The following is a 26,547-nucleotide window of genomic DNA, read 5'->3' on the forward strand; positions in this document are numbered from 1 at the left end:
AGGGTAGTACACGCTGTAATCAGTGGTAACCAATGATGGGCGGGGGTGCGATAATTTTCAAGACGAAGTTTCCTTCTAGCCGCTATCTTATCGGCCAACCAGGACCCCGAGTAGTGTCTAAAAAATTTAACGCTTTTGTTAAAAATTTATTTTCGTTATTTGTCGAAATATCCAAATGAAAGGCTCTTCGTTTATTTTGGAAGAACAAATAGGATCTGTTCCCTAGAAACTTTAAAACAAGTCGTTCTACCTATATAGAATACTTTGAAAAAATTTTAAGAAGTTGATCTGTATAGAATATTCTGAAAAGATGCTGCGAAAAGTGTTGAAAGCTGTAGGAAATCGCTACTCAAATATCTGCCACGTTAATTTTGAATATACTTAACAGAATTAGTAACAGATTCGATATAACCACTGGAAAATGATTCCGAATTTTTAGTTCACAATATGTACATATAATCAGTCATAAAATCTTCAAAGCTACTAAATCCTTTTCTCTAAAAAAAGAAGAGATTCTTCCTCAGTTCTTGGCTTCAATCAGTAGCCCCAAAATTTTCCACATTTTCGCAATAATTTTCCATCTGTGTCGGAGCTGATGACCGAAAAACTACCCTAAGAGGCGCTTAAAACGATTTTCTCTCAGAACCAGCAGCTAGGTAATCGAAATTTACCAGAGACGCACAGCCATGAAATGACGTACCTCAATGTCCCAACAGTTGAGTGCATTCGACAGAGGAAAAGCATACCGTGAACAGGCTTTTCGAGACGCTTTAACAGCAATCTACACCAACTACAGGGAAAACATAAACGAAAACCGAGCTTTATGATGTTTTGAACAACACAATAAGACGCGTTCCTTCCTTGTTCGGTTACTAACTAAGGACTCTAAATATTCTACGGTTCAGACGACCCAGGCGCCAAAAATGATTCTCCAGCGAACCTCGGAACACTTGAAAGCTTTACGGCGTTTCAAAAACGTGAGATGCGGCTCGAACGGTGATTTATGATCTCTCGACTTATTGACCCTCGGTTATGACACTGGCTGACGCTTATGACCTTCCACAGAATACTTTAGGCTCCACCTAAGGTCGATCCTTGGTCTTTCACTTTTTTCCTCTCTGGTCTGGTCATCGACACAGCCACCAATCTTTTCTAGGCTTTTGTCCCTTTCGCCGCTGTCGATAATGCACTTCTCGGCTTCGTCGAATCCGTCATCCGAGTGTTTGCGAAATTCTATGGTCATTCATCTTTCCTAACGGTTAGGCGAATCATGGTTGTGGACATTGAGATTGTATCGTTGTTGGAAGAAATACGTGTATTTTCATGTTCCTTGCTATTTTTATACCACAGATACAATTTTTTGTAGGTACTTTATTCTTTAATGCTTTAACCAATACGACTTCTTCCTTTATTTTTACAACTCTATTTACATAATATTGTAATGAAAAAAAGTCTCTCTTACATCCCCTATAAATAACATAATCTCATAAAATTATCTTGAAAAGTAATCAAACAACAAAATCTTTGCCTCACGAATGCTTTTTTATAGAAACGTGTAAAAGTACCGCATTGAAGTACTCTTGGAAACCCTTCGTTTTATTCTTACGTTAGAATTCGTTGCTCCACCCTTCACTCGTTACATATACCTGGTGAGCAGGAAATCGAAGCGTGGGAAGACGAAGGTCCGCAAAAGTAGACCCCAAGCCGCTAATTGCAGGTGTTGCCGGTCGTTCGGCCCCAAAATTCGATGATTATGGCATTTAGGCAGATATCCGTGATTATGGGGATTCTGGACTGCCTCTTTGCCCATTCGTTTTGCTTCTTTATACGTAATTATCCGCCGCACGAGACGACGCCTAATGCCAGGAACCGTAGAAAAAGGGATATGTCTACGATTAGCGTGTCAGAATTGCCTTAATCACTCACCAGACCAACGTGATTTACTTTCACGCATTGGAAATACCTGTCAATGTATAACATGGTGACTATGTTTTATTGACTAAGGTTTTTATTGGTTATTGAGGTTACATCTAGAAAATATCTCTATGTAGATTCTTTTAAGGATTAAATTTTAATTTATATGTGATTTTAATCTGATGGATTATTTAACAAAGTTGTATTTTAATTATAATTATACAATTTATATTATGAGGAACTAAGGCAAAGGGTTTTAAAAAACTGTAGTGCTCTTGCAAAGTTCTCGAATATTGGTTAATTAATTTTTCTCAAGTTCCAGTAAATTTTTTAGTAACGTTAAGTAAGCAAGTGCATTAGCATATATTGACAAAGTAATGCTTGTAGCTACTGAATTTACTTAATTTCAGTAACATCAAGCTAGTAAGAGTTAAAAGAAAAGGATAACAAATTTAAACACGAGTGCGTTCACTCGCCAAGTAACATTACAGAATGTTAAATTTATTCAAAAGTGGCTTATGGGGAGTATTTTTATTTCATAACAATAACCAAAAATATCCAATAATACGTGACAGTCTAAATAGAAATATTTCATCCAATTAAATGCAAATTCTATAATTAAAAAAAGATAACCCATAGGTAACATAAATCGAATATTTATTTTTTATTCATCACAGTTAAATGGACACTCGGAATAACCAAAACCTCTATTCTTTCAAACCATTAAATCAAGTTGGGTAAAGCTTTATTTTACTAGTACATTTACAATATTAATTGGACATTTATGTTCTACAAAAATTAAACAAGCAGTTTACTAATATCAGAAATTCTACAATAAATAAATAAACAAACCATCGTATATTTAAAGATTTTATTAAAGATTAATAAATCGTTTATTAAAGATTAATTGGTGGAAATTTGGAAGAAACCTAATCCAAAGTTAATATGTACCAATATTTACTAATCATTCACCTAAACAGAGCTTCAAATCCTAAATCCTCTCATAATAGGTCACAACCTCACAGGTAGACCATTTCAACATGAAATCAAAGCCTTTGCAATGGTACTCGATGAATGGCCACCACTGACAGGTTAATTGTACCCTTTTTACCTGTTCGACATATTTATTATACACATTTCTAATTACTCGAGATACACTTAATTAGAGTGGACACCGCGTATGGGCGGAGCTGACGGAAAAAATGAATTAAACAAACCTTCGCGTCTTCTTTCTTTCTTTTTTACTCGTTATACGACCAGGTAAAGCAGGATTATTCATTATTATTTAAATATCAATCTGCATTAAAGACTAATGGTGCCCCATGATGTACTACAAGTTTGATTATCCGGTGCAAAGTTCAAGATTAAATTTTAAGATATTTTGAAGCTTAGGTGACTCGAATAACCCTATCCTGAAATATGGCGGATAGAGGTTCGCGCATTTTGCGATGCCAGACGCGGCGACCTTTTCTTTACACCGTGTTCCACCGATACAACCCGAAGACGAAGGAAAAAGAGGAAGAAGTGAGACGGTGAACGAGGCCCCGTGTTGAATCGATAAGTACATGATTCATCGTGGTTTCGGTTTGAATTTCAAGCGGCCAGACCACAAGGTGCATAAGGAAAACTGAACACCTTGGAAACACCACAAGATCGTCCCCGTGTAAACGATGGTGGTTTTTCTAGCAGGCCACTCATCGATCCCTCGGACTTTCCTTCGAACCGGATAATTGAAAACGGCGTTGTATAATGAATACTGATATAGACGGAATCATTGTCCTTAAGTATTTTCATTTTCTTCTCACGTTTCATCGTATGCATCGGGTGAATGCGATTGTTTAAAGTGGAGTTGGACGATCATAATTTATACGTTGGTGAAACAAAGTTGTGTACTCATATGTTGCATACTTACATACTCAGTTGTTCACTTAATAATATTGAGCCATCAGCGTATTAATGTGAACGATAAATAATAACTATTTAACTAAACTGGTTAATTAGTGTAATACGTTATTATTATTCCTTTTTAGTAGATTATTCTTCTATATTGAACTCACTTAGCGAAAGCATCTTACTGAAAATGTGCAAATTAGAAAAATTAAGTCTGTTATATCTCTCTTTACATTTCCTTTATACAAATATGAAACAAATTATAAATTACTTTCAAAATAAAAATAAATAATATAAGAAGAACTATATAATAAAACAGTTACATTAAAAAAATTATTTATATAATAGAATACGCTTTCCTTTTTTATATAAAAACTTCGAAATAAGTAATTACTATTTATAGTAATATCGCTTCCAACTTTCTAACTAAACTCGATCTACGTCTGTCAACTACGATATCTTCGAACAAAGCGTTAAACAATTGATAGAACACGATGCAGTGCACATTGTCGGAATTTAATGGAATTAGATCGGTGACTTTTGGATTGCTGCCTCGATTGCCCGACATGTACACCAATGAATTATTTCGTACAGAAAGGACAACAGAGGACAACAGCATGATACTGTATAGAAAGAATCGCGAAGATATTACACGAACGAAGAAAAACTGAGAGAGAGAGAGAGAGAGAGAGAGAGAAAGAGAGCGGGAGAGGGAGAGACTGAATAAAAGTTGGGTTAGGTAAAAACTAGGGCAACATTTCCCACGAGAAATTTCGTCGATCTGCAACGTAACAAATTGTCTCTATCGTTCTGTTCTCTCTTTTCACAGAGATACCGAAGAATGAGTACAACAACAAGAATCAGTCCACGGGGAATAGTCCAATAAAAGTCGAGCTACAGAACAACATGGACAGGTAAGCCTATCTCATTCTCTACCATACGATTCTATTCTATATAAATAGGCTTCTGTATTTTTCGTTTTTGCTCCTGTAGAAAGATGTGATGCCTGAACAGCAGACAGCGCAATTTTTAAATTTTGCTCGCCCCCTAATAATTAAATGTCTGAATTTATTGGAAACTTCTGTATCAGATCCTATCATACTAATTTCATTTGGATCTACAATTACATTAAAATATCACGATTTATTAAATAACAAGTGTATATTTAGAATCAAATGACAATCGATGTTCCGACGAAATAATTTGCTTGAAATAGACAATTTATTATTCGAAAATTTACAAGCTTTTTTTAAGTCTTGCACGACTTTCGAACCTTCATTGTTCGAAAGTTAAAAGGAAGAAGAATAAAAAACGAAAAAGGGAGGCAATAGGTCGTGGAAATTTCGAAAAACGAACGGTGCTAGATCGGAACGAATGAACCGTGGCGAACAATCGCTTCTTCGTGTTCTCTTCTTGAACAACGGAGAACGTACTCAAGGGAGATCTCGTGAATCATCTATTCAGATGGTGTCGTACAATGAGTCAATGTTTGAAGCTGAAGTGTCATCCCATCGGAGAATGGTTTTTGTGCACGTGACACCATGTTACCGTGAAAAATCGTGCGCTTTGGGACCACGAAGCTTTATAGATCCTCGAGTTTTACTAAAACATACTTGAAATTTACTAAACCGTCGTAAACTAGACGTTATAGGGATTCTGGTTTCGTGGAAATGTTCTTATTGTATTACATTGTGCAATTGTTGTGATAATATATTGGAAGAGGACAAATATTCGTCGAATTTTTATTTATTGGCAAAGCTTAATCTTACGATACGAACATAATACGATATTTTTTCTTTAGGAAATATTTTAATTTATCCTGGAAGACGATAATAAATTTTTTAAGATAGTTTGTGGCTTTGGTAGAGCTACAAAATGTGATACGTGCAATTATCAGTAAAGTCATGAATGAATATCCATCGATCGTATTAATGAAACATCACCTTGTATAAAAAAAGGTATCAAGTCACGAAGTAAGCTCTTCGTAGAAATTCAGTAGAAAGGAAACAACGTTTTTTAAATTTCTTTGCTTTTCAAATGTTAAAGCATGAACAACCTCAAACGAAAATACACGAAAAAGAAAGAAACATATATACTTCGCACAAAGGATTTCTGAACTCCAGATTTAAAACAGAAAAAATCCAAACTTCCGTTCAAAGTTTCTAAATTTTTCTCGACTCATGCAACCCAGACTTAATTCGTACTCTAAATATTTAGACGCAAGAATCAACTTGATCGGTCATTTAAAAAGAAAAAGAGGGGAGGAGAAGAAAAAATATAAAGAAAGAGAGAATTCGCGCGATTTTCGATTGCACACAGGGTTGTAAAGTGAAAGAAGGGGAAAGATCTGCGCGAATAAGACGACGAGGACGATGCGTCTGGCTTTCGTTTTCCATTATCGCGTGATGCAACGAAAGCAAACAGGCAGCCTCTCGCTGCTCGGAAACCCGGCCCGTCCCGTTTAAATATTTTTGTTAGACGTTTCTGAGTTACTTGGAAACGCGCGCTTCCACGTTCAGCATAAACATACTCCAGGAGCCCTGGGTTGATGCTTTTGCGCGAGAGCACGTGACGAGTACAAATATATTTGCCGCGTATCAAACGACGTGAACCGGCGTTCCGCTTCCTTTGAAATCAACGTTCGGAGACAGCGTCGAATCATACGGGCCGTGCTACCACTTTACGACTCCGCTCCGGATATACGTATCTTACATCTTCTTTTAATCATTAAAACTCAAAACAAATTCTGCAATTTTGTAGGAGAGTCGGTATCGTGACTTTTTTTTTCATTAAAACAAGAAGAAATTCTTTAATTTTGGAAGATAGTTAGCAATATGATGGTGTAAATTAGATGAATTATGTAATTTTTAAATTGACTAAAGTTTGGTAACTTGACTAAGAAGAAACACGAAGATCCGATAAAGAATATGAAAAGAGCTCAAAGCTGTTTCAAGAATATGACGAGTCTATTCTTGATGAATTGATTTCTCAAGTTTGATGTCACTAAATTTATAAAACTCCTAAATACATATCGAAGAATTGGATCGAAAATGACTCGATGAATACGTATATTATTTAAATAAATCGTCGCTTTTTATCTCTTCAAATGAAAGACAGTTCCATGACCTATTGTTTTCCTGCTATTACAATATTCGAAATCTGTCTAACATAGTAAAATTTCCTGATGAGAGTAAATAATCTTTGATGTATAAAGCGGAAGTAAAATGAGATCAATTTGTTGATTTCAGGGTACCTTTACCGTATGGCCACGCGCCCTCAATGATCCCAATGAGGAGACAAAGCATTCGCTGCCATTTTGTCAAAGGGGTCGACTGGTGCAGCTGGAAATTAATTGCAATGATACTGCTTATGGTCTCGCTGTGTATAACGGCGGCACTATGCTACGTAATAGGTAAGTCGTCGCCTAATTTATATTTAATCTTTGTACATCTAGATTAAATAAATAAATGTTTATACCATCGTTCAATGAAATAATAATTCGTTAATAAGTAATAATTAATTGATTTTACTTGTTAGTTTTCATTGTTAAATACACGGTAATTTCATAAATAAATAAATCTTCTGAATCATTAACGATTTAATTTACTATCAAATTTGTTTTTACATGAATCGAAGATTAGTGGAAATATTTATAGCGACTAAATATCAGAAAACCAAATAAATATAGAATAATTTCATAAATAAATAAATAAATTAATCTTCTAAATCACCGATGATATCAACTTAGCTTTTAGATTCTTAGATCTTTTGTGCTAAAGGTTGAACGAACTGGATAGAAATATTTATAGCGAATAAATTTTTAAGAAATTAAATGAAGTACCTCTATATTCTGTAATATTTAAGTGAAATAGTATTGGTTTACGAGTCACCAAATATTATGGGCAATATCGGATTGTTCTACATATTCGCTGTGTTTTATCAGTGAGGTTCATAACATGAATCCTGCTTTAAATAAATGATGACGAAGTCTACCTAAGATCACCGAAATTATCTATATTATTGTTCTATAAATACATTTACATTAAAACTAAAGCTTTACTCATTTACATCACGATACAAATACAATTACAAATTTGCATCACGATATACCTATGTCGATAGTTACGAGTACCTCGTACGATCTATTTTCTGACTGCAAAAAGAAGTATTTTAAGACTTTATTCAAAATTTCTATTCTCTTCATCTCGTCACATTGAAAAATATCAAAGATCTTAACAAAACCACCGTTAAAATTTCAGTTTCCAGCATAGTGAACCGGTCGTACCAAAGCACGAAAGCCTGCGCAGTTCTGGTTGGCGAGAACTCGGATACAAAACCCCTGTCCTCGGACGGGAACAAGACCTCTTCTTCAGCAACCGCATCCTCGTCGCAGTCGAGCGGACGAACACGGCAACAAGCATCCTCAGGAGGTAGTATTAACCCATCGGCTAGCATGTTAGAGCACGCGTACACCCGTAAACGTAGGGACACGTTTAACCAGCATGCGTTGCACCAAACTGTCGCATCCCGCGAACGTGAACAGCTCTCGTCGACCGTGACAAACGAACCAACGTCACAGTTCAACGAGGATCGTCCTGGTATGGTTAATGTGCATGAAACGGAGCATGCGGACGATCAAAAATCTTCTTCGTCGTTGCCTTTGTCATCAACGAGTCCATTGGGATCGTTGCTTCGTGCGAATGTCTCTGACTCTTCGATTATTACTAATAATTACACCACTGCCGCTACATCCTCCTCTGTTCACCCTGCTGCTAGTGACTCTTTCGTTTCACTTAACGACCAACCTCCAGAGAGTCAAATCAACAACGATTTCACGCAGTCTGAGTCGGATAATTTAGATTCGATTGTTGTCACTACAGAATCGATCATTGAGAATCGGGCTACAACAGATTCGATCACCGAATTTAGCGAGTTTGGTGAGTCGAGTGGAGACAATGGTAACGCTCAGACTAGTGAAACTTTCGTCCCTAGGGCGTCCAGTTTTGGAACGTTCTCGGTAGACATAGAATCGAACGAGTTTAACGTCGAATCGATCACCGTGAAACATTCGTTCAACGAGGGTAGTATTGGTAGTAGTGTTGTAGAAGTTGCACAGAAAGATTTAGGATTAAATGTAGAGAATAGTAGACAGTTACTAGAAAACGATAGAGAACGTAATAAAGAACCGTTTGAAAAGAATAAACACACAAATAATACGTCTTTGTCCGCGGATTTCAAATATGACGAATCCAGTGTGAATCTTACTAAAGTAGAGTTACACAAAAATGGTACAGAAGGCGATAGAAAATTATTAGAAAATAATAAATACATAAATGACACTACTTCGCCCACGCATGTCAAAACTGACGAGATTATCGCGAATCTCACTGACATGAAATCGATAGAGAACGATAGAAAGTTACTAGAAAACCATATATCTACAAATAACACGACTTTCTTTGCGGATGTCACTGAGTATGATATGAATGTCACCGATTCGTTAACCGTAAGTACAACAAGTTCAACAAAGAATGATTTCGAAGCAAATATTGTGCCAGCGCTGGTAGTAGAGCACGTAGATGTCGTTAGTTCGTTAAGCACCCCGAAGGACGAGAAAGACGGTAAGAATCTGGAAACTGAAAGTACTGCTCGGAACGGACCACAGGATCGCAGGAACGCGAGTTCTTCCGATGATTTTTCGGATGTTGTGAAGGAAACACGAGAACTCTCCCGAGAAGATTCTTCGTCCGAGTCTGAAACTTTGCCCAGTCATGTGAACAGTCCTGAGAAATCCGAAGAATTCCAGAGAGACTATCCTGTTTATAATTACGGGCAAGACGAGGTGGAAATTGTCAAATTAAATCATGAAATAGCTGAAGATCATACCGCAACGAAGGACAAGAAGCTGGACCGTTTTTTGGAGAATGAACTGAAGACCAACAATGTTCCTCAGAAATCAAATTTGGTGCACCAAACTGGTGATCTGAGGGTTATCACTAGAGAAGAGAGTAACGAGGAGTTCTTGAGAGAGTTTGAGAAAATGTTTCACGAAAAATCTGCAGAGGTTGACGCTATAAACGAAGATTCATATAAAAAAGTGCACGGTAATTTTAATAACATGCAATCTACAACTAAATCTAAGTCCGATTCACTACCGCCGCGGAGAATGTATCACGAAAAATCTTCAGAAACCGGTTCTATACACGACGATTCGCTGAAAAAGACACACGATGCTTCTAACAATATTCAAGCTCCGATCAAACCTAACTCTGAATCGTCACTACCATTGACACAGCAAGTGAAAATCATCGAAGTACCAGTCGATGGTCTTCATCGATCTTCATCAGGTTCACCAAGTTCATCGAGCTCTTCATCCTCATCCTCATCATCGCATCGGGTGCTTGTGAACATCACTATAGCTTCTGGAGACTCGGCTTCCTCGAAACCGCTTTACGTGCTGTCTGTCTCTGTCCCAACCAATGGTGACGATGTCAATGACAAACAAGCCACTAAAGTAAACGTGGACGAGGTTAAAGTTCACGAGACACCTGTGGAAAGTGCTTCGAGCATGGCAAAGAACTCTGTCGCGAATTCTGAAGACAATCGATTGCCTCCGCCGCCTCAGCCACCATCTTCTCCACCGCCACCAATTTGGGCTGGTGGCGAGTGCGAGTGCTCATGTCCATGTATGGGCTCATCCTCTGACGAGTGGGATCCATTTTCAGCCATAGATGATACCCTGAACTTCGAGGATCAACCACATAATTTGAATCTTTCGATGGATGAAATAGATGAGCGTCAAGAGTCTGCAGTGTTTGATGGGGTCACACTGAAACAGATGGACTCTAAGGACGGAAAGGAAACTTCTGTAAGTTTGGAGAAGGAGCCTGTAAAAGAAGGAACGAGTACGAGCTATGAGAATGATTATGAATCGACGACTGAGGAGAGTACTGGGACTGTTGACTGGACTACTACTCCGAGTTATGAGGATGAGTCGAGCAGTGTAGGCTTATCGTGTTCTGGGACAACTCCATTACCCCCAGAACCCACTATACTGATCCTGGAAGGTGAGGCCCCGTTTATGGTTGTTTTCAAACGTTTGCCTCTTAATTCTTATCTTTTTATTATATCTTTGTTTAGTAGTTTGATTTATGAATTTTGCTGTAATATATTATGCTTATTTTATTCTTTTTAATTAGGCTCTTTCTAAGCTGCCTTTATCCTGCCGATGCAAGCTTTTCTTTGAGGTTTGGATAGTGTGATATACACGTAGATTCTTGATGTAGTCGTTTCTATTAGATCGTGGATGTTTATCTATATAGATTTGTGTTTTGGGGAATAAAATTAAAGAAATGGAACTGAAGGAGAAATTTGTACTTGGGATATTTCATATGAAGATCTCATGGCAGAAAAACAAGTCATATCTCTTGTTTTTTTATAGGAAATATGGCTCATATTACATCATATACCGTATCACATATAATTCCATGTTACTATTCCTTCTTTTGATTCCGGAATTAAGAATTATGTATTTTTGTATATTATGTAAATTTTTATATTGTGAACTTTTGTAGCTTGAAATTTCCCATAAATGGATAAATATCCATGGTCTACTTATCACGCTCGAAGTTCGTTTGCCTGTAGAACTTTCGGTGTGTTTAGATGTTCACTAGTGGTTAGAGAAGTTTGTGTAATATTGTAATATGGTGTTGGTACATCACGGCGTTTACGCAGCTATGTAACCGAGCTATTTTCTAATCAGCTCTTGCACGAGATTCTTGAAATAAGGAGAAAGAAAAACGATGTTGATAATAGTGTTACGCCAGAAGAACGTGATGAGAATTCGTTCAAGCAACCTAAGAACCAATTTTATTTTTAGTATCTTTTTCTTTTCTATCTGTCTTTCTTCCTTTTTGTTTAAATATTGAAACGGAAGTTGAGTGGTTCTTCCGAAGATCGAAGACAATCGAACGAAAAAGATTAAAATTTATGAATTGCAAATTAACATTTAATCCTTAGATCATTTAAGAATCAATTTTGCTTTTAGAATCTTCTTGCTGTTTCTTTATTGTATAATAATATTGAAATCCAGGTTAATTGGTTCTTATAAAGATGATTAAAAGAATGACAGCGGTGAGAATTTGTGAATCGTAAATAGAAGTTTTATAGTTAGAAGTTAGTCGAAGCGAAATGAAATCACGAAATTCGCTGATGCACAAGCCTAGCTAAGTATAAAGCCACGCAATTTTTATAAACCTTTTATGCTTTATAATTAAACAACGACAATCTGTTTTCTTACGGAGAATATCTTTCTTTTCTACATTAGAAAGAATAATTCACCTAGTAACCAATCTTCGTTGCTTAGCGATTGATATTTTCTTTGCCTTTATTTTTAAAAGCTCTGAAAAGGAATAAATACTTCACTTATCAATGCTCCAGTTTCTAAAATTGTCATAGTCAATATACTCCTAAAGAGACGATTTATTCGATGAAAATATCAAAAAATAGTAAAAAACGAGTCATCCGAAAGAAAACTGATTTCATACAAAAGCGAAAGGATGGTAGTGACGTTTCATCTCGCGTTCATCTCTCAGGTGCAAGAACTTTCCCCGCCAGGTCCTTTCCACCTGACGGAACGACTTTCGCCCAAGTGGGTCTCGGACAGAAGCTCAGCAAAGAGATTCCACCATACAGCTACTGGAACATGCAATTCTACCAGTCGGAAGCCGCGTACGTGCGATTCGACTATAATATTCCTCGTGGAGCCAGTATCGGCGTCTACGCAAGAAGAAACGCTCTTCCTACGCACACGCAGTACGATCTTCTGGAAGTACTGAGTGGTTTCAAGGCCAGAACCACACGGGCGTCCCATGTTAGTGTTATTGTATGTGCCACTGCCCCATTTTTCTTTTTTTTTTTCTAGAATAGAATCATAGAAAGGGTCATTGACACGTTACGTGCCGTGAATTTTAAGTTCGGACGATTCGTATTGAGTGAGATGTGGTAGTTTTGTGGTTTGAAATACTTGAAAAAGTAGTGATTTATTTTTTATATTCTTGAAGAATGTTCGGTGATATAAAAATGAAGCAAATTAGTTTCTTCATTTCAAATTTATAATAGAATGTTTGTATTTAGTCGGTGCATTTGAAGACAACTACCGCACTTAACGTGTTGAATTTAATAAGATCAAATTATCGCTTCATTCTAACGAAATCTTTAAAAACAGTTAATTTCTATTATTTTTTTTTTCTCTTAATTGTAACAGGAGAGAAGATCAAATATTCTGGGTTCTCAGAGATTTTTTTTTTATTTTTTTCCCTCGGAAGCACTTCTTGGGAAGTGTTTCATCTGTAGTAAAAGAATAGCTAGAAAAATCGATAAGAAATTACTAAAGTTTCCTGGTTTCTCGTCTAGCCATCGATCAAGAAGGAAGTGACGCACTATATGGAGCCTGGTCATTGGTTCCTTTCATTGTACAACGACGATGGTGATCCTCAGGAAGTGTCGTTTATAGCTATGATCGCGGAAGACATGACGCACAATTGTCCGAATGGCTGTAGTGGAAAGGGTGAATGTCTGCTGGGTCACTGCCAATGTAATCCTGGTTTCGGTGGCGAAGATTGCAGCGAGAGCGTTTGTCCTGTTCTCTGTAGTCAACGTGGTAAGTGAACATTTATTTAATATTAGTTTCAAAAAGCAAAATAAATAATATCAAGGAGAAACATTTTAGAAAGATCTATAACTTGAGAATATTCCGAATTTAAACCTTGAAATCAGAGTTCCTACTGATCAGGTTGTCCGAAAAGTGTCTTTCTTTTACTTTCTTTTACGTTTTTTACAACGATGCATCTTTATAAAAACATGAAACTTAATCTGTCAAACATTGTGATCTTTATCTTGATAGAACAAAATGGATCATACGTAATTCGATAAAATAATATAAAACAGAAAACGTTGTGCGTCTATTATTTCCTCATAAAACGAAAGAAACTTTTCGGACGACCTAATACTTATGAACGTACTTACATCTAACTATCGTATATCTAACATTCTCTATTCAAAATTTCTAGCGAAACATGTGTCAATCGTTGCAATGTCTCATGGTTATGATACAATTCTATCTAACCAGAACCTCGAGGTTCAATAAATTCCTGGCTTCGCCTTCGATTAAGCTTCACCGTACAATCTAACATTGCAAGAAAACAATTTCTTATGTTTCCGTTTTAACACCGTTTTATTCCTCTGGGCTACAGGCGAGTACATAAACGGAGAGTGCCAATGCAACCCTGGCTGGAAGGGCAAGGAATGTTCCCTGCGACACGACGAATGCGAAGTGCCTGATTGTAACGGACACGGCCATTGCACCAATGGAAAGTGCAATTGCGTACGTGGCTACAAAGGAAAGTATTGCGAGGAAGTGGACTGCCCTCATCCGACTTGCTCTGGCCATGGTTTCTGCGCGGAGGGCACCTGCATCTGTAAGAAGGGGTGGAAAGGAGCAGATTGTAGCCAGATGGACAAAGAAGCGTTACAGTGTTTGCCCGATTGCAGCGGACATGGAAATTTCGATCTTGAGACGCAGACTTGTCTATGTGAGCCTATGTGGTCTGGAGACGACTGCTCGAAAGGTAAGAGATATTATATTAACAGTAATCATGTATTGTATATATTGTATATATTGCAGTAGAATCTTCTTTACATAGACAAGTTAATGGTCAGATTTATATATACGAATACATAGCTGAGCTATATATTCTGTCAAAATGTCCTGTTAATTCATAATATAGATTATAAATAAATATTCCTCTATTGAAATATTCGAAGTTCTCCGTGTTCTTATATAGGATTCGATATTAAGATCGTACATGAATAATGCTGAAACTTGAATAATATCATTGGTGATCGTGTTTAAATTAGTAATATGCATTTCAAATTCATTGGTCTTATCGGGAAATGAATTTCTAATTTGATCTAAATGACGATCGATAAACAGCAATGGTAGTGGTTGGTATGTAATCTGATGTAGATTATATTAATGTAGATTGTCTTAATGACGTTTTAAATTATTAATTCTAGCTCTTCAAAAGAATGTCTTTCTAAATTGTGTCGTAACTTGAAATGTTCTTCATATAATATGTATGAAAGTTCGCTTCAATTAATCGATTCTTATGATTCCAGGTGTGACATCGATGAAATTCTCTATTTTATATCCATTTCGTTCGTTCTTCCGGTTTTTTTACTCCTTTGCTAATTGTGATCATTGATCCAATTGCCCATTAGTGTTAACTAATTCCACCTTTTACAAGATCATAAAAGGTTTTCTCCCAGCTTCTGTGTTGCTTAGTGCCTACGCTAACTAGTGTTTCTCAAAGATATTCGCAAAATTTTGAAAAATTATATTAATTGTGGTTTCTGTTACTCAAACTAATGATTCGTAATTGTTACAAAAATAGATGTAGTGACAACCAGACTGCGGACTTTTATGCACTTATGCGAAATTTAAAGATGCAAAAATATATAAAATATTCAAAATAGAGTAACAAATTTTTGATAAGTAACAAATAGGAAATTTCGAAGAGCTAGAGAGTCCAAAGTAGAGAATTTTCAATAGTTAAAACAGATCTCTGTTTAAGTTCCATCTCTTCGCTCTGCAAAAATACAAATCTGCATACAATCCGCAGTTATCTAAGGACAACTCCTACAAATCCCTCTATTTATATAATAACAATATATTCCATAATTTTCAGAATTATGCGATTTGGATTGCGGTCCCCACGGGCATTGCGTTGACAATGCTTGCGACTGTTTGCCCGGATGGTCCGGCGAATTGTGCAATCTAAAGCAATGCGATCCTCGATGCAACGAACATGGCCAATGTAAAAACGGGACCTGTTTGTGCGTGACTGGTTGGAATGGAAAACACTGCACCATGGAAGGTTGCCCGAATTCCTGCTCTGGACACGGACAGTGTAGAGTCGGCAACGATGGTCAATGGGAATGCAGGTGTTACGATGGCTGGGATGGCAAGGACTGCAACGTGCTTCTTGAACAGAACTGCAATGACGGAAGAGACAATGACAAAGGTACAAAACGAGGAGTAAATCATTATTTATAATTCGACAAATTAGATTATAAATGTTGTTATTTAGATCATTAGATATATATGTGAAGAAAATTAAATTGAAATTCTAGTTCAACACTACAATAATTAAACACTATCGCATATTTAAAAATATAAAATATATAATATATTAAATATATATAAAAAATTATTATTGGGATGATATGATAAAAATGCAGTGGATGTGATCCTCTAATTACTTTAAGTAGGGTGCCTTATTTTATCCATGAATGGTTCTAGAGATAGAAATATGTTTGAGTATGTTTGAAAGTATTCTATTGACACACCAAATCAAGAAACGTGTAATTGTTTCTTAGGAACTTGTTACTGTATTTTGAAAAGTAAATAGTAAAGTTAGTATTAGAACAGTGAAATTAACGAAGTTGTAAGATCTATGGACAAGGTTCTACCTTCGTGTTTTCGCGTTTCATTTTCATATTACTTCGAGCTCTAAATCATGGGTGTGGCTTATGCCAGCCATTTAGAGCCATTAGTCTCCGATATAAAGAACCCATTACTATACTCTATAACAAAAGAACGAACACAAGACGTTATACAAACGCATCTAATTTAACAAATGCGATGTGATATGTAGACTGTTGATTTCTATGCGTTTCTAGGAAATTCTAAAGTGATAATATGCAGAAAATGTGGATAATATGCAAAAATATGAAAAACTACTTGTTACAATTTTAATGAATGAAACAAATGTTTATGCACATAGGTATATTTCCTTAGGTGTCGTAGATTATATCTTAATAGAAACATGAAATTGCATCAAAATTTGCTGTCTAGTGACACGACTATACGTCGAATGCGCCTAGCACCGATCATCTTTTCTAATTGCACGATAACGTACATACTTTCCAGACGGTCTCATCGATTGCGCGGATCCGGAATGTTGCTCGAATCATATATGTCGTAGCAGCCAACTTTGCGTGTCAGCACCGAAGCCGATCGATATACTTCTGCGAAAGCAGCCGCCGGCCATCACCGCTTCCTTCTTCGAGAGGATGAAATTTTTAATCGACGAAGGCAGTCTTCAAAATTACGCGCGTCAAGAAACCTTCAACGAGAGGTGAGTTTGTTCAGCACGATCACGTATTACGATTCTCCTTCGTCCAACGCGTCTCGTTACTTTAGAGAATCATTCTAACTGCAATAATAGGAATAATAACAGAATTATTATATAATAACACACACGCGTTATATTATTATTGTATATACTCGTGAGAAACGAATATATTCGTCGTACATTATAATACTTGAACGTGTCCGTCCCGTTGGTCCGTCCCAACTTTGATGTTACGTGCAATTCCTTTCTTTTTTTCTTACGTGTGTTCGATTAGACACTTGGAACAAATACAGTGAAACTCGGTAGCCACGACATATTATATATATATGATACGTAATGTCTTTTACTAATGACGTATACGTCTGAGAAGAACGCGTGTCTTGCGAGACGGCTAGAGTTTATCGAGGATTTAAGGAGATTCAGATGACTGACTAATACCGTCTACTGCTACTGACGCACATGCTGCGTCGTTTCGATTATCTGACAATAATACGAAGACTACAGGGAAAGAACGTAACAAGTCACATTTCCTACTTTTTACACAGAAACTTTACGATTCAGCGCATTGTGAATAAATCCTATATTACCAAAATTGTCTATATATTTGGTTGTGAAGTTAAACAAGAGTTTTCTCATCCTCTTACAGATTTTCAAAATAATGCTCGTTATTGTATTACAATATTGAAGAGATTAAAATATTGCTTGTCCGTTACCTTCTTCAAGCCATTAGTTATTTCTAAAAGACTTGCATCTCTGGATCTGACAGGTTGTTTTCATTTTCAATTACGTCATATAAAAATTCTTCCGTTTGATCATAAAGCGAAGTTAAAAGCAGGAAATCAATAAAAATATACTTATCATATTTTTCCCCTGTGACCTTCGTATCATTCTTCATGTTTTATATGTTTATTCTGTATGTTTTAATAAAATATTCAGAAAACAAATGTGTGTTAAAAAGATATTAATTATCATTTAAAAGAAAAATATTTCTAACAAGAGAAGTATCTAACGTTCAATGTAAAGCAATGAATGTGTTAATTATAAAAAGTAACCTTTAGCTGTCTCGATCTATGACAAGACACATGCATCCTCTTCTACCTATCTTTATCTATCTATATATATATTTTTTCGTTATACAAAAACACGAAGACGTATACATAGATATGATATATTCTCTGCGTTGTTGTGACCCGTGTGAAATCACATCCCAAAAGTTTTATACATATGTTTGTACGTACGTGTGCGCGAGCGTGTGCCCTGCACTGAACCCCCAGTTCTCTTCACTCTACACTCTCATTCTATACTTTCTTCTTCGACTATATTCGCTACTCTCTTAATCATTCAATATGAAATCGATCGATGATACAACGAACGATCGACGGTCTTCTCCATATACACTGTTCTTTCTTTCTTTCTTTCTTTCTTTCTATTTCTATTTCACGTGTCCGTCCGAGTGGAGCTTGCGTGAATGTGTGACACCATCTACGAGCCTCGAGCTTTATGCCTATGATCATTTATTAAAAGAGTAATTAAAAATCTATAGTAGTTCATGAAAGTATTTCAATATTTACCATGGAAATCTTTTTATGTGTGTATTGTGTGTGTTATGTAAAACATTTTGATAGTTTAACACAGACAGAATTGACGGACATTTATTATATAGTGTTTATATAGCATATATAGTAAAATTATAATTGTTACCTAATGTCTAAAAATATTACATAAAATTAAGACAAAGAAATTAGTGAATGTTCTTTATGTTTCGGATAACACACATAACGTATTCATAAAAGGTATCTACAAGTGTTCGAATACTTTTGTGAATCATTATATTTAGAACCGTGTTTTCCCAACCGCATTTCTGGAACTGATTCTTAAAGACTTCTGCCTAACTTTCTTTCGAAGATATTTTGAAACATTTCGGGAACTCTTCTCGCGTGGTCTCTCTATGTACAAGATCTCTATTTCATCCCCTATTACCCTAACTTACCCTTACTAAGATCCTCGAATTTTTATTTCATTGAACAAAAAACTTTCAATGTTTGAAGATATTTGACATAAAATTGAAACGCAAAGCCACCTTCTTTCTATCCTGGATTAACCCCGCTGCGTTCCTCTTATTCCTATACTACTATCCTTTTAATTCTTATATTTTAATTTTTATTTTCATCTCAAGAAACGAAATTGCTTTAATAAAAGAAATTTATCGAATAATAAAATTTATTTTTTTGGTGTATACTTAAACTTTAGAAACATAGATTTGGATTAAAAATAATCTAAAAAAACTCAGTAGGATTAATCAAATTATTTCTCTACTCATATATTTCCTTCCTTCTCTCTATTTTCTATTCTCTTCTCCATCTTCTATTTCTTCTTCTTCTCTATCTCTCCGTCTAGTTTCGCCTTTAATCACATCATTTTAACTCGGCTCTGTTTTATCCGTGCTGCCCGGTCAGTATGTTCTGGAATCACTTCAACACAAGGTAAGAAAGCTACTATGACCAAGGAACAAAAAAGATACAAAAGAAAAAAAAGTAAATCAAAAGAAAAATGATATGAAAGTACCGGTTGCGAGTTCGTTTTGTAGAGTATAAGCGGTTGAATAGCTGCTGATGCTGTTTGACGACGTTTTGCATTATTATCATGTGTAACACATAATATAACAATTCCTGCATCCGAAAAACGAGGTTGATACGCGCGCGTTCAATTCAGTTTCGAGGACGAGTCTATTCACGACTTGTCGACATTTGCAAAGGTCATGAAAATTGTCGACAAAACTGAAAAAGAATCTTCCTCGAACATTGTGACGCTGCGTACGACTGAATTAAAAAAAAAAATAAAGAGATATATGAAAGCTCACAACCACCAAACCCCATTCGTCTCCTTCTCATCAATGTTCGAATCTCTTTCTCGTTGCATGGTTTGGTTACCTTATTATTCCTACGTTGTCTTTCGTGCCTTTTAAGTTGAGCTTCTGACTTTGTGTTATTCGTGTATATGTGTATGTATATATATGTATTCATAGCATTTCGACCAATGCTTCTTCAGTGCCAACGAGGCATCCATAAGGAGTGATATGTCTCATATCAATGGTTTGCTCAGGTTTGACGCGAAAGAATGAAAGTTTTATCTGGGATTTTTATCTTGAGATCTTTCGTGAGAATTTTTAACGTACGAGAGGAAAAAGAGCAGCACTGATCACTCGATAAAAAGTTTGTAAATTCTCAAGCACAGGTTAAATCCAAATGATGAATATTCACAAGAAATTAATTAATACTCTTCGACCAAATAAATTATTCACCTCTTTAGCACTGAAAAGCAGCGTTGACGAGACTGAGGTCGCGTTGACTGAATTTTCGACTTTATATTTCCAAGACATGTACAATGTACACGCACGAAGTACCAATATATTTAAACGAAGAAGTACTGCCACCTAAAACAACCAAGAACTTCGATCTTTGTAGATTTCATGAATTCTTGATTAGTACTAATAATTTTTTCCTTCATAAATATTAACTTATGAACATTTTGCAAATGACAGTACATTTTCGTTAGAAAAGTTCTAAATTAATAAACACTGCAAGACAAAGTACGAACTTCCAAAAGTAATACTGTGGTAGATTGAAATTAGATTAGAGATAACAGTTGCTTTGTTGTTAGCGTGCCACGGAGCACAGTGGAAAAAAGTAATCACCTTAGTTTGACACGATCGAGCAGAGACAGCTATTGGATCGTTAACATTGTTGTTTCCTGACAGTCGATCGGCTGTTGTCCGTGGCCGCGTTGTCACGCATCTTGGCACCGGTCTGATGGGAGTGCGAGTCAGTACCAGCACACCCCTGGAAGGCTTCACCTTGACGAGAGACGACGGCTGGTTCGATCTCCTGGTGAACGGCGGTGGCGCGGTCACTTTACAATTTGGAAGATCGCCATTCAAACCGCAGAGCCACATTGTTTTTGTACCATGGAACGAGGTAATGCTACATTAAATATGTGATTGATAATTGCAAATTGTCACTGTATAAGTCGAATAAAGATTATCGAGAAGAATATGATAAGCAGGTAGATTACGGATTTTTAAGCATTTGTGGGAAATTCAAAATCAGAAAATATGAAAGTTTTTATTTTTGATGTAATTTAAATGTTCAAATATTAATATAGAACGTATAAATATTAACAAAAGAATATTTATAGTAAATAGTATAAAGTACAATATACGAAATGTAGTGTCATGTCTAAACTAACTTGAGCACAAAATGTCCTATGTTTACACAATAATCGATAAACAAACACATTTTTAATACATGAAATCTTATCTGTTCTAAAGGTGGTAATAATCGATAAGATAGTCATGAGCACCGCAGAAGAAAAGCAAACAAGCCACATTCCATACGCTTGTGCAGCGCACGATTACGACCTGATGAAACCGGTGGTCCTGGCAACGTGGAAGCACGGTTTCCAGGGAGCGTGCCCTGACAAAAGTGCTATTCTGGCCGAGTCCCAAGTTATACAAGAAAGCCTGCAAATACCTGGCACGGGTCTCAATCTCGTTTACCATAGCTCCAGAGCAGCCGGCTATCTCTCCACCATACAGCTGCAGTTGACCCCAGAAGTCATACCTCCAACGCTTAATCTAATTCATCTGAGAATCACAATCGAAGGAATTCTGTTCGAGAAAACCTTCGAAGCAGATCCAGTGATAAAATTCACATATGCTTGGAATCGACTGAACGTGTATAGGCAACGCGTTTATGGTGTCACCACTGCTATGGTGAAAGTTGGATACGAGTATAATGATTGCAAAGATATTATTTGGGATGTTCAAACGACGAAACTGAGTGGCCATGACATGTCTATTTCTGAAGTTGGAGGCTGGAATTTGGATATCCATCATAGATACAATTTCCACGAGGGGATTCTTCAGAAAGGAGATGGCTCGAATATTTATTTGAAACAAAAGCCTAGAGTGATTTTGACCACTATGGGCGATGGACATCAAAGGTCTCTGGATTGCTATGACTGCGATAGACAAGCAGAAGCTTCTAACCAGAGGCTTCTTGCACCCGTTGCTCTTGCAACTGCTTCTGATGGATCTATCTTTGTTGGGGACTTCAATCTTGTCAGAAAGATTCTTGTCGATGGCACTGTTAGAACTGTTGTTCGGCTCAAGTAAGTTTTCTACTGAATTTTGATGTATCTTTTCGTGAAATTTCAAGTTACGACGTGTGCCCTTACTCATGAATCTTGCCTTGAAATTGGAAAGAACTAGATAATTGTCAAGAAATACGAAGAGATATCGTTTAATTTCGCATTATTCTATTCGCATCTTATCACTCTTATTAATTGAAATACACGTAAACTACTTTTGATAAAACAAAATATGTCTTAAAATAGTTTTATAATCGAATTGAAAACAGTCTGTGTACAACAATATCTATAAGATTAAAATAATCAGAACTTTTTACGCAATCTCATCGCTTTTGTGTTCTTTTTTACAGTGCAACAAGGGTATCCTACCGTTATCACATAGCCCTCAGCCCTCTAGACGGCTCCCTCTACATTTCTGACCCAGAATCACACCAAATCATTCGTGTGCGCGACACCAACGATTACTCTGAGCCCGATCACAACTGGGAAACAGTCGTCGGCTCTGGAGAACGTTGTCTTCCTGGCGACGAAGCTCATTGTGGCGACGGTGCTCTGGCCAGAGACGCTAAACTTGCCTATCCCAAAGGAGTAGCAGTCTCTGCAGACAACGTGCTCTATTTCGCCGATGGAACTAACATCAGAATGGTCGACAGAGATGGTATAATCACCACAGTAATTGGAAATCACATGCACAAGTCACACTGGAAGCCAATTCCTTGTGAGGGTACTTTAAACGTGGAAGAAGTTCATCTTCGTTGGCCTACAGAATTAGCAATCAATCCTCTGGACAACTCGTTACACATGATAGATGATCATATGGTGCTTCAATTGGCTCCTGATGGTCGTGTCAAGGTCGTTGCTGGACGTCCTCTTCACTGTGCTTCTCCATCTTCATCGTTTGACACTGAACTAGCTACACATGCTACCTTGGTGATGCCTCAGAGCATTGCATTTGGCCCTTCAGGAAATCTATATATAGCAGAAAGTGATTCTCAAAGGATTAATCGTGTGAGAGTGATTGGTACAGATGGTAAAATTTCACCATATGCTGGAGCGGAGTCCAAGTGTAATTGTTTGGAACGTGGTTGTGATTGTTTCGACGCTGACCATTATCTTGCTTCCACTTCGAAGTTTAATACGATATCTGCAGTTGCCGTTTCTCCTGATGGAGTGGTTCATATTGGTGATCAAGCGAATTACAGAATTCGATCCGTGATGGCCAGCATTCCTGATGCTAGTGGTGCTAGAGAGTATGAGATTTATTCTCCAGACACTCAAGAAATCTATGTATTCAATAGATTTGGTCAACATGTTGCTACCAAGAACATACTCACTGGAGAGATTGTTTATCAGTTTACTTACAATGTAAATACTAGCAATGGAAAGCTGAGCACTGTCACAGATGCAGCTGGGAATAAAGTATTCTTGTTAAGAGACTACAGTAGCCAGGTGAACTCCATTGAGAACACTAAGGGACAGAAATGCAGGCTGAGGATGTCTAGAATGAAGATGTTGCACGAATTGAGCACTCCAGACAATTATAATGTAACCTTCGATTACCATGGACCCACTGGTTTATTGAAAACCAAATTAGACAGCACAGGAAGGAGTTATGTGTACAATTATGATGAATTTGGCAGGCTCACCTCTGCAGTCACTCCAACAGGCAAAGTGATCAGTCTGACTTTTGATCTAAGTTTGAAAGGAGCAGTTGTGAAGGTTGGACAGAATAATAGAAAACCAATCTCAATGCTCATCAAAGGATCGTCTGTGGTTACGAAGGTTGGAGAGGCTGAGCAGAGAACAACAGTTCTTTCTGATGGTTCAGTGGGTCAGGTCACACCATGGGCTCATACTGTCAGTACAGATACCTTACCATACTCAGTATTGGCGGAAATAGAACCATTGTTAGGTGAAAGCTACCCAGTTCCTGCTAAGCAGAGAACAGAGATCGCTGGGGATTTAGCAAACAGATTCGAATGGCGATACTTTCTCAGAAAGTTTCAAGGGAATAAATATAGAAGCGAATCGAAGACTGTGGCACAAGTTGGTAGAAAGCTTCGCATCAACGGGGACATTTTATTGTCTCTTGAATATGATAGAGAAACTAACAGCGTGGCAGTGTTCATGGATGATGATGCGGAGCTTTTAAATGTCACCTATGACAGAACAGCAAGACCAGTTAAATGGGGACCCAGAAATGGAATCTTCTCCGGTGTAGAGCTTGAATATGATCGTTTTAGTAGATTGACAAGCTGGACCTGGGGAGATATCAGTGAAACCTATGGCTTTGATAGAGCTGGAAGATTATACGAAATTAAATATAGTGATGGAACATCCATGGTGTATGCATTTAAGGACATGTTCAGTAGTCTTCCACTGAAAGTAACTACACCAAGAGGAAGTGATTATTTGTTGCAATATGATGAAGCTGGAGCACTGCAGTCGTTAACCACTCCTAGAGGACATATTCATGCGTTCTCACTACAGACTTCTCTTGGGTTCTATAAATATCAGTACTACTCGCCGATGAACAGACATCCGTACGAGATTTTGTATAATGACGATGGACAGATCTTGGCGAAAGTGTACCCGCATCAGAGTGGCAAGGTTGCTTACGTTTATGATCATACTGGGAAGCTGGAAACTACTCTTGCTGGTAAGTGATACCCATTATGATCATAATTACTTATAGTCTTAAATACCAATACACAAAAAATAACGATTATAAATATTGTTTATTGCAATTCATCGATGTTAGTTAACTATTCAGTGTAAAAGAAGAAAATTTCTTTCAATGATTTTTTTTCAACAACACGTACTTTTAATAGATTTAATGTTTAGTGGAATCATATATACTATATCACTAATACTTTTAATCTGTAAGAACTTACTACACTATATGCACCCACAAAACTCATCATCTATCTTCGTTAACGTTCCCTAAATTTATTAAATCTCAAATATCCCCATACAGGACTGTCTTCGATCCACTACACGTATCAAGAAACCACGAGCCTCGTCCATAGCATCGACATTAACGAACCCAATTTCGAGATGCGTATAGAGTACAAATATCACGCAGGAATCGTTAAAGATGAAAAGATCAAATTCGGTAGCAAAAGTGGCTTGGACAACGCACGCTATCGTTACCAATACGATGGCAATGCCAGGATATCCGGTATCGAAGTTGACATCAACGGCAAACAACTTCCACAATTACGTCTGAAATACAATCAAAACCTGGGAATATTGGAAGGCGTAGGAGATCTCAGAATATATAGAAATCTCTTTAACAGATCTGTAATGCAAGATAGTAGCAAACAATTCTTCACCGTCACTGATTATGACGAGCATGGTCGAGTTAAAACAGTTTTGATGAACATTAGATCATTGGATGTATTTAGAATGGAACTCGAATATGATAACCGAAATCGTATAAAGATGAGAAAATTGTCTATTGGAAAAGACGCCATGGAGAAGAAAGAATGGACAAAGATGGAGAAAATAACTTATAATGCTGACGGACATGTTTTAGAAGTTGCTGATACTGAGAATAATTGGCAATATGCTTATGATGAAAATGGTAATGTGATTGGAGTTACAGAACATAATGAGAAGATCGCATTAGGTTATGATAGTGGAGATCGGGTTGTTCAATACGGTGACGTCGAGTTTAACTCTTACGATGGACGAGGATTTGTTGTTATTCGAGGAGAGCACAAGTACAGGTTCGTATAAAATTATATTATATATCATTTTTTAACATGTTTTATATTCAAGAAGAAATTTAAGATAAAGCTGGGTTGAAACATTTCATTACTTAAAAACATTTTTGTGCAGGTTATTAACCATTGTTATTTTTAAAAGTGATGACTTCCATGTTATAGACAAATATTTGAATAATAATTTTTTTCTACCATTTATTTTATGTCGAGATAAAAAATTTGCTTTAGGAGCAAAAATATAGCACACAAGGATCACTATTATCGAAATTTGAATTTCTATTTATTTAGAACTAAATTATTCTTGACCTTTAATGATTATAAAATAATCTGCTGAAATTATAAAGCTAGAAAATTCTATATTTACGCGAATCATTCGTGTACAATTAATCGTTTGTAGTGTACTTTAGCGGAAAGCTAGTTTTTTTATATCAAGACAAATTCAACCATGTGCAATAAAGGCTTCCAAAGTCAAAAAGAATGGGGTCAACGAAAATAGCTCTCTTTTATAACGTAATTCCTATTATATTTAGAGTCAATATTTTTATTTTTTTTAATTAAAACCACAACTACTCCTATACTTGACTATTATATATAGAATTGACTATATAAGCGAAGTATACATTTTATCATACTGACGTGACCAGTGTTATTACTATTTTTTAAATAATTTA

The 26,547-nt window shown here is 36.6% G+C and overlaps 1 protein-coding gene and 1 long non-coding RNA gene across 9 annotated transcripts in view; one reads left to right on the plus strand and one right to left on the minus strand.

The window, feature by feature from the left end:
• The window catches only part of LOC126863389 (teneurin-m), a 651,332-nt gene that overhangs the window by 617,332 nt on the left and 7,453 nt on the right, over positions 1 to 26,547 (plus strand). For 5 of the 8 annotated variants that reach the window (XM_050613487.1, XM_050613488.1, XM_050613491.1 and 2 more), the window contains 13 exons: positions 4,634 to 4,718; positions 7,053 to 7,216; positions 8,064 to 8,234; positions 12,399 to 12,688; positions 13,219 to 13,465; positions 14,058 to 14,432; positions 15,552 to 15,887; positions 16,796 to 17,003; positions 19,457 to 19,483; positions 20,758 to 20,974; positions 21,328 to 22,169; positions 22,499 to 24,807; positions 25,126 to 25,879. In XM_050613487.1, coding sequence (XP_050469444.1) covers positions 4,634 to 4,718; positions 7,053 to 7,216; positions 8,064 to 8,234; positions 12,399 to 12,688; positions 13,219 to 13,465; positions 14,058 to 14,432; positions 15,552 to 15,887; positions 16,796 to 17,003; positions 19,457 to 19,483; positions 20,758 to 20,974; positions 21,328 to 22,169; positions 22,499 to 24,807; positions 25,126 to 25,879 — 6,025 coding nt within the window. The other 3 variants (XM_050613484.1, XM_050613485.1, XM_050613486.1) reach the window with 3 other exon arrangements.
• Positions 15,712 to 16,932, minus strand: LOC126863414 (uncharacterized). The gene is made up of 3 exons (XR_007688854.1): positions 16,789 to 16,932; positions 16,336 to 16,449; positions 15,712 to 15,858 (listed from the first exon to the last, which is right to left on the minus strand). It is a non-coding gene; the product is annotated as an uncharacterized LOC126863414 (long non-coding RNA).

Source organism: Bombus huntii, chromosome 3 (assembly GCF_024542735.1).
Source record: "Bombus huntii isolate Logan2020A chromosome 3, iyBomHunt1.1, whole genome shotgun sequence".
Lineage (NCBI taxonomy): Eukaryota > Metazoa > Arthropoda > Insecta > Hymenoptera > Apidae > Bombus > Bombus huntii.